Source organism: Rutilus rutilus, assembly GCF_951802725.1.
Source record: "Rutilus rutilus genome assembly, chromosome: 9".
Taxonomy (NCBI): Eukaryota; Metazoa; Chordata; class Actinopteri; order Cypriniformes; family Leuciscidae; genus Rutilus; species Rutilus rutilus.
This window is the reverse complement of record NC_140223.1, coordinates 701,769-711,768: the sequence shown is the minus strand read 5'-3', so window position 1 is coordinate 711,768 and position 10,000 is coordinate 701,769. Positions and strand designations below refer to the sequence as shown.

Sequence of the window (10,000 nt, the reverse complement as noted above, 5' to 3'; positions counted from 1 at the left end):
AGTAAGAATTTTTATTTTGATAGTTTTGGGGGAAATAAATAAAATAAATCAATACTTTTGTTCGTCAAGGAAGCATTAATTTGATAAAAAGTGACAGTAAAGACATTTATAATGTTACAAAAGATTCTATTTCAAATAAATGCTGTTCTTTTGAACTTCGTCAAAGAATGTGTTTTCAACACTGATAATAATATATTAGAATATTAGAGTGATGTGTGAAGGATCATGTGACACTGAAGACTGGAGTAATGATGCTGAACATTCAGCTTTGATCACAGGAATAAATTACACTTTACTATATATTCACGTTTAATTTTTTTTAATTAATGTTTTGTTTTTTAAATTGTTTTAAATGCTTGTAATTTAAGTCCGACTTACCAAACTGAGGATAATAAAAATACGGTAAAGGTGTCAAATTACGCACAGTAAATCAGTGAGTAAACGTGTCAAATAACATGTAGATGCACTGAGTTTCGCTAACGTGTGTGTGTGTGTGTGTGTGTGCGTGTACAGTGGGTGTTAAAAGTCCCAGTTAAAATGGATGGTTGTTGTGAAGTCAGGGGGACTTTAATTCTGTTTGAATCACAAAAACCATCCGTTTTAACTGGGACTTTATAGTCATGACCATAGTCAATCATTTTATCCCTGAAAACTCTTCTTTGATCACCAAAATGAGACCCAGAAAAAAAAGTTTTTTAAAATGTATTATTTTTTCATGTTATCACATTGTTTAGAGCATAAGAAACAAATGCTAAAAAAAAAGTATAGATATATATTTTTGAAAAATGATACTATATTCATATGTTCTGCTTTAGACCCACAGTTTATCTCCTATATATATATATATATATATATATATATATATATATAGGAGATAAACTGTTCTATTGTTTCTATGTATATTGTGTTAGTATATATATATAATTTTTTTGCTCGAAATAAACTTCAATCAATAAATCAATCATATAACGGAATTAATTGATACACAATTTTACTTTATGCAATATGTGGGTAAAATGGTCATAAATGAATATTACCATTCAATACAAAGTATCTATACACTGTATCTAATTTGCATATTAATGTGTTCTTGGGGCGACATGTAATGAGAAAAGAAGTGTAATAATGGGAGTTATAATTGGCAACATTTTAATAATAATATCTAATATGTCATAGGAATATTGATGTATAATTTCTTTAGTTCGATTTAAATGATAGTTACAGTACAATATATTATCATATTTCCATAAGAGTGCTACATTTGATGAATGAATGATTTGATCACTAAATGAATGTCAGTCATTTTTAAAGGCCAAGGAGAAGTTGCTTTCACGGTGAAACCTCCAAACAAGTTTAAACACAGTTAAAAGTGTGACATGTACGGTGTCAGAGAAATACACTAAAATATAATATCCAGTACAGTGGACAAAAGGGTCTCAGGAGGTTAAACTATTTTTTCCTTGAAAGAAATGTGGTCTTGTCTTAAAATATCTTGACTGTAACTCGACACTCTTGCCTCATTTAGTATGCGTGGTTCTATGAATATGCAAATGAGCCCCGCCTCCACTCACTCACTCAGCTCAGAGATCCACTGGTTGACGATCACACGTTGATCTGATTGGTTACAAGGTAGTTTGTGACGTCAGAAACACCAGCGATTTCAAAGCGTGTGTTTGAGACTGTCTTTGGTTCACTGCAGTTTTAAGGAGGAAATACTCAGCAATGGTGTCGACTTATGAACTTACTCATGGTTTGTCGTAAAGCATATTAAACACACCACATAGACACATAAACTACATTAAACGCTGGAGTTTCATCACTTTAAGTTTTCAGGGGGGTGAACACTTATGCAGTTAGGTCTTTAGTTTTAGTCTTTTTTTCTCTGAAATGTGTCACTTTGCATAAGTGTAATTATTGCATTTAAACATGCAAAAGTTCCTGCATGATTTACCTTTGCTTCATTTTTTACATCACAAAAACCAGCTGTTTTTTACCCACTTTTTAAATCCACCTTAAGTGAGAAAAGAAAGATGAAGTGATTGAATGCAATGATAAATGATGCACAGTTTATTCCACGTACACTAATCCTTAATGCTGGGTTGTTTTAACCCAAATTTGGTTCAAATATGGACGAACCCAACCGCTGGATTAAAAAATGTAATAAAAAAATGTAACCCAGTGGTTGGGTTTGGTCATTATTTGACCCAAATTTGGGTTGAAACAACCCAGCATTTTTTTTAGTGTGTGTTCACTGTGTGAAGAGAAAGATTGCGTATGTTTGGAGAAATAACTGAGTTAGTGTGTTCACCTTTGCTCTCGCAGCGTCTTTCGTTTCGTCATCCATCCAGTCGAGCTCCTGTAGTCTCAGATCCAACGAGTGCTTGATGTCCTCCACCAGCTCCTGAACCTGTGGACGGGGGCGGAGTCAAGCTGTCAATCAAAGCTGCCGTCACGTTTCATTGGGTACACTACATTTAATTACATTTCATGGAAAATGGACAAACCCAGCGAATGGGTCGTTTTAACCCAGCGGTTGGGTTAAACGTTTGCCCAACGTGCTGGACAGTTTTATTTAATCCAACTATTGTTTATAAAAATGACTATATGGCTGGTTTAAAATGAACCCAAAAAATCACACACATAATAACTACAGGCAACAATAATAATCAAAAGGTGAACATTTATTAATAAGCAAAATAATAAATGTGTATTGTTTAATTGTTATTCATTAAACTTATTAATAAATGTTCATTTATTAAACCTATTATATTAAAAAATATTAATTTTCAACTGTCAACGGTTAATTTTATGAATGAAATACAGTAATTTTTACACAATAGTTGAGTTAAATAAAACTACCCAGCAGGATGAGCAAACGTTTAACCCAACCGCTGAGTTAAAACAACCCATTCGCTGGGTTTGTCCATTCTCAACACATCTTGGGTTGTTTTTAACCCAGTATAGAGTCAACTAAAGTCTCACTGTTGGAACAGCTCAAATAACAGTTTTTACACCGACTCATTCGTTAGGAATAATATGAATAATCTCCAAAATGAAAAGGGATAAGCGTCACCACATACTTCAGTATATAAACTATTCTTCTGTTGAATTTCCAGCACAACTAACTCTATGATGTTGTGAATTGTATATTTTGAAGATGTATTGCTCATTTGTAAGGAAAAGCTGAATGAATGAATGTACTTGTGAATGTTGTGAAATTTCTCATATGTGATATATATGAGTTTGATATTTCCAGAATCAGATCAGCACAGTTTCTATAGGTGCTGCTGAACTCTTGCACATCTTTTCACATTCGTGTTGAGTTAATATGCAGTCGAGACTTCTGAGTGACAAAAATGATTCACACTTGTAATTAGAAAAGCAAGTCAAGTGAGACCTTCATTTAAAAGCTGGCCAGAATTACCTGAGACGACCACAAACGAGCAAGAGCATATTACCAAACCCATAAAAACAATCGTTGCACACAAAAAATTGTGCAAATTGTGTTCATCACTTCTGCTGACTTGAAATACAGCACATAAATCTATTATAGACTTCTTTTAAATTCTTTTATTTAAATTTTATTCAGTAATTTTCATTGAAAAAACACCGTTCAAAGGTTGGGGTCAGTGCGATTTTTTTTAAGGGGAAAGAAATTCATACTTTTATTCTGCAAAAATGCATTAAATTGATCAAAAGTGACATTTCTAATGTTTCTAAACATTCTATTTAAAAAAAAAAAAAAAAAAAAAACGCTGTTATTCTGAACTTTCTATTAATCAAAATAATCATGAAAAATAAAATGCATTAGTTTCCGCAAAAATATTTATGATAATAATCATAAATGTTTCTTGATCATCAAATCCTCATATGAGAATGATTTGTGAAGGATCATGTGACACTGAAGACTGGAGTAATGATGCTGAACATTCAGCTTTGATCACAGGAATAAATTACACTTTACTGTATATTCACATAGAGAACAGCTGATTTACATTCTAATAATATTTTACTATTTTTACTGTATTTTTGATCAAATAAATGCAGTCTTAATTGGTGAGAATAACAGAATTTGTTCAAAACATTACAAATCTCATCGACCCCAGTGTGTAAAAGAGCAACATGAACATTCTACTGAACGCTTTATGTTCCACTGAAGAAAGAAAGAAGCTTACTATAAATTATGAAAGACTTCATTAGTAGATGAATCATCACGCTAATATATAGTTTTAAGAGGCTGGGAATGAACGACGCCTGTGCATCAGAATGAATCCTGCAAGCTGGAGAAACTGCAAAAGTCTGCAGTCATCTGACCAAATTTTGACTGAGGACTTTCACAAATCTAGACACCCCGCCACGCAAACCATCTGGGACAACGTCCTCCTCAACAGAAGCTCGATTTGATCCATCCATCATTCTATCTATCCAAGAACAGCGCGGAAGGAAGGAACCGAGATGAAAGGTAAACAAACATTTGGGCCAGAGGAAGAGAAACAGATCGACTCCATTAGAGAGAAAAGAGGAAGATGAGAGACAGAAAACAACATTTCGTGTTTGTGTGCAGCGCTTTTCCTTGGGAGAGAAGAATAAGAAATGAGATCTCTCAATAACTCTATTAAACGGAGACTTCTGCTGAAGTTTTGCAGCAAATCCTTGAAAAGAAGTTAGGGTAACCTCCAGTACAATGTTTAATGACTTTAATACTGCATTACAACAGAACACTAGCTACATATAATACATAGTACAACTCTACTCGGGATGTGCATACGTTCTCTGAACCCCTAATAATAATAATGACACCAATGATCTATAAAGTAAGCAATGATTGGTTATCATTATGCGTGACATGACTTTTTGCCCAAATTTGAAATTCAGTATTAACTACAAAATAGACGGAAATGTGGACCTCATATTAATTTTTTAATTATGACAATCTTCAAGAAGACATTCAGCAGCAAAAAACTTGGCTAAAAAAAATGGCTAAATTAAACGTTTTGTATTTTATTCAAAATACATATTTTACAAAATTATTTGGCCTTTAAAATTGTTCTAAAATCAAAGCTGTGTGTCTATCCAAGCTCTGTCCCAAGTTTGAAGTTGATATCACAAACATTGAGCTGGTAAAACGATTTAAAGTAACGACTCTATGGTGACACGGGGTCCAATTTCAACACGGTTCTGACAGGATGAATTTTGAGCGTTTACGCCTAATTTATGATGATTTCTACAATATATGATAGGGATATGTGTGTGTGTGTGTGTGTTTTGTGTTTCTCTCTGGCGCTGGTTGATCATAGGCCTCATTGATCTGAGCTCATGCTCCTCAGTTTTGGAGTGAAACACTTTCTCACACGCAGTTTTGCGTTTAGAAGACGTCTAATAGCGTCCCAGAAATCTAGGCTAAAACAAGGCTGAATATGGGCTGTCAGTGAACATTTAATAGACGTCTAACCACAGCCCAAGTCATCAATTAGATAACATGTCAAAGAAATGAAACCAAACAGCTTGCAATCACTGTTGACTTTGCTCACATGATGGAATATCACACATCTCTCAAGTTATTTTGGCAAAAACGGCATTCAACCAAATTGAAGGTTATTTGTGTAGAAGTGTATTCCTCACAGCCGGACTATATCAGGTCTATAGTTAACCGAGACGGTGAGATGACGGATATTGCTTGCTGGGTTCACTTGAGCTTATTCTCCTCAAAAACACTGTATGTATAAACTCAGATCATTAATCTGGGCCGTGTGATAGCCACATGTGCCAGATGTGGGCCGGATCCGGGCCGTGTGATAGCCACATGTGCCAGATGTGGGCCGGATCTGGGCCGTGTGATAGCCACATGTGCCAGATGTGGGCCGGATCCGGGCCGTGTGATAGCCACATGTGCCAGATGTGGGCCGGATCCGGGCCGTGTGATAGCCACATGTGCCATGTGCCCGGGCCGACATTATGTTGCTGTCTGGCCTACCAGCTACAAAGAGAAACACACAACCTGTGCTAAATGAAAGACAACAAGTTGACAAAATCATTGAATCCAATATTTGGTGATAATATGGCATTATAAGAGATTTACAAGCAATTTAAAAGGTGGGTCATTTTTGACCCGGAACAACAAATTAAAGCATTTGCATAAAACACCTGTAATCAAAAGACTTCTGTATGAACTCAAACATCTCTCCTTATCTAAGCTGCTCTCCTCATTCATTTATGATCTCACTATAGAAGTTTTCTGAGACTCATCGGTGTCTGACCACACACACACACACACACACACACACACACCTGACCTTGGTTCTGCTGGCGGAGGAGAAGTGCTGCTGGACGAACAGCGCACCGAGAGCCATGCCGAAGTGCTTGTTGGCCTGGTTGAGACACAAAAGCTGCAGGTCCAGCTGTTGCTCAGTGCCGTCGATCTCGCGAGAGAACTCGTGGATGGAGCTGCGAAACGCCGTGGAGAGATGCTCGCTCAGAGCCGCCACCATACGCCACAGCATGTAGTTATGAAGAACCCTGAGACAGAGAGAGAGAGTGAGTGAGTGTGTGTGTGTGTGTGTGTGAGAGAGAGAGAGAGAGACAGAGAGAGAGAGAGAGAGAGAGAGAGAGAGAGAGAGAGAGAGAGAGAGAGAGAGAGAGAGAGAGAGAGAGAGAGAGAGAGAGAGAGAGAGAGAGAGAGAGAGAGAGAGAGAGAGAGAGAGAGAGAAGAGTGTGTGTGAACGCAAGTGTAGATTGTCATGGTCGAGCTGCTTTGGGATGTCTAACTACTGTCAAAGTGAGTGTTTTAATGCTCAATCAAACACACACACACACACACACACACACACACACACACACACACACACACACACACACACTCGCACACACACTCAATCAAAGCTCTGAAATTATTCCACAGCCTGATCAATCTCACACTAGCTTGCTTGTACATACACACACACACACACACACACACACACTTTGTGGAGATGATGTCACCATACTGTAGCCTTCTGGGATATTTAAGCCGTGACACACACGCGTTAGCATTTTAATCACAACGCGGTTTGGCGCCGTGAGCCGCTTCTCTCGCCAACAAAGCACTTCTGACAGAATTCAATTGAAGGAGAGACGAGAGGGACGGAGAGAGAGAGAAAGCGAGAGAGAGAGGGACGGAGAGAGAGGGACGGAGAGAGAGGGGGAGAGAGAGAGGGACGGAGAGAGAGAGAAAGCGAGAGAGAGAGGGACGGAGAGAGAGGGACGGAGAGAGAGGGGGGAGAGAGAGAGGGACGGAGAGAGAGAGAAAGCGAGAGAGAGAGGGACGGAGAGAGAGGGACGGAGAGAGAGGGGGAGAGAGAGAGGGACGGAGAGAGAAGGGGAAAGAGAGGGGGAAAGAGAGAGAGAGAGAGAGATAATGAGAGCATTAAGAAGAAAATAATTAAGAGCGAGAAAAAGAAAAGAAAAGAAAAGAAAAGAAAAGAAAAGAAAAGAAAAGAAAAGAAAAGAAAAGAAAAGAAAAGAAAAGAAAGACAGAGACAGGTTTGATTTCACACAGTGAATGTGTTTTATTAACGCGATTGTTGTTTGTGATTTGTTTCTCTTTGAATGCGCAGTTTACTGTGTGTGTTTGTGCAGGTGTGGCGATGTCGGATATTTAATTAACAAGCTTTACACAAACATATTCTAATGCTGGAACTCAAGTCAATCAGTGACAGGGGAACAGGAGTAAACTCATTAGGCTAATGTATTCTAATGAAGCTCATTATGCATAAAAGCAGCTCGTTTCTAAAGAAGATCAACAGAACTCAAAACACACACAAACTGGTGTTTAGTAAAAAACACATCATTTCTACAGCATTGAAGTGAGTGTGTGTGTGTCTGAGTGTTACTGTATTCATTGATTTTTTCTTGTCAATGCTTCCAGGCTAATATGACTTACTTTAATTTAAATATTTTATGTTATTTTTAAAAATGTATCTATCTATCTATTCATCCATCCATATTTCTGTCTTTTCATTTTTTGCACTGCTTTGGCAAAAAATGGGCAGTTTAGTCGTGCCAATAAACACTCTGAAATTAAATTTGAGAGTCAGATAGAAACCGTGAGAGTGAGACAGTAAGACAGACACCGTGAGAGTGAGACAGTAAGACAGACACCGTGAGAGTGAGACAGTAAGACAGACATCATGAGAGTGAGACAGTAAGACAGACATTATGAGAGTAAGACAGACATCGTGAGAGTGAGACAGACACTGTGAGAGTGAGACAGTAAGACAGACATTGTGAGAGTGAGACAGTAAGACAGACATCGTGAGAGTGAGACAGTAAGAGACACCCTGAGAGTGAGACAGTAAGACAGACACCGTGAGAATGAGATAGTAAGACAGACACCGTGAGAGTGAGATAGTAAGACAGACACTGTGAGAGTGAGACAGATACTGTGAGAGTGAGACAGACATCGTGAGAGTGAGACAGTAAGACAGACACTGTGAGAGTGAGATAGTAAGACAGACACTGTGAGAGTGAGACAGATACTGTGAGAGTGAGACAGACATCGTGAGAGTGAGACAGTAAGACAGACACTGTGAGAGTGAGATAGTAAGACAGACACTGTGAGAGTGAGACAGATACTGTGAAGACACTGTGAGAGTGAGACAGACACCGTGAGAGTGAGACAGACACTGTGAGAGTGAGACAGTAGACAGACATCGTGACAGTGAGAGACACCGTGAGAGTGAGACAGTAAGACAGACACTGTGAGAGTGAGACAGTAGACAGACATCGTGACAGTGAGAGACACCGTGAGAGTGAGACAATAAGACAGACACCGTGAGAGTGAGACAGTAAGACAGACACCGTGAGAGTGAGACAGTAAGACAGACATCATGAGAGTGAGACAGTAAGACAGACATTATGAGAGTAAGACAGACATCGTGAGAGTGAGACAGTAAGACAGACATCGTGAGAGTGAGACAGTAAGAGACACCCTGAGAGTGAGACAGTAAGACAGACACCGTGAGAGTGAGATAGTAAGACAGACACCGTGAGAGTGAGATAGTAAGACAGACATCGTGAGAGTGAGACAGTAAGACAGACACCGTGAGAGTGAGACAGACACTGTGAAGACACTGTGAGAGTGAGACAGACACCGTGAGAGTGAGACAGACACTGTGAGAGTGAGACAGTAGACAGACATCGTGACAGTGAGAGACACCGTGAGAGTGAGACAGTAAGACAGACACTGTGAGAGTGAGACAGTAGACAGACATCGTGACAGTGAGAGACACTGTGAGAGTGAGACAGACACTGTGAGAGTGAGACAGACACTGTGAAGACACTGTGAGAGTGAGACAGACACCGTGAGAGTGAGACAGACACTGTGAGAGTGAGACAGTAGACAGACATCGTGACAGTGAGAGACACCGTGAGAGTGAGACAGTAAGACAGACACTGTGAGAGTGAGACAGTAGACAGACATCGTGACAGTGAGAGACACTGTGAGAGTGAGACAGACACTGTGAGAGTGAGACAGACACTGTGAAGACACTGTGAGAGTGAGACAGACACCGTGAGAGTGAGACAGACACTGTGAGAGTGAGACAGTAGACAGACATCGTGACAGTGAGAGACACCGTGAGAGTGAGACAGTAAGACAGACACTGTGAGAGTGAGACAGTAGACAGACATCGTGACAGTGAGAGACACTGTGAGAGTGAGACAGTAAGACAGACACTGTGAGAGTGAGACAGACACTGTGAAGACACTGTGAGAGTGTGAGAGTGAGACAGACACTGTGAAGACACTGTGAGAGTGCGACAGTAAGACAGACACTGTGAGAGTGAGACAGACACTGTGAGAGTGAGACAGACACTGTGAGAGTGAGACAGTAGACAGACACCTTCAGTGATCAGCAGTTCATCAAAGTACAGGAATCCGAAATTTGAGGGCAGGTTATAGAAACAAGTCATGAGTTTCATAGAGATAAAAATGACTGATTCAAATTAACATTCACCACATGTGT

The 10,000-nt window shown here is 39.1% G+C and overlaps 1 protein-coding gene across 3 annotated transcripts in view; it reads right to left on the bottom strand.

Annotated features, from left to right (window-relative positions):
• Positions 1-10,000, bottom strand: part of ecel1 (endothelin converting enzyme-like 1) — a 58,526-nt gene that overhangs the window by 13,452 nt on the left and 35,074 nt on the right. For all 3 annotated transcript variants that reach the window (XM_084420094.1, XM_084420095.1, XM_084420093.1), the window contains 2 exons: positions 6,294-6,516; positions 2,309-2,407 (listed from right to left, as the gene is read on the bottom strand). In XM_084420094.1, coding sequence (XP_084276220.1) covers positions 2,309-2,407; positions 6,294-6,516 — 322 coding nt within the window. The remainder of the gene's footprint in view (positions 1-2,308; positions 2,408-6,293; positions 6,517-10,000) is intronic.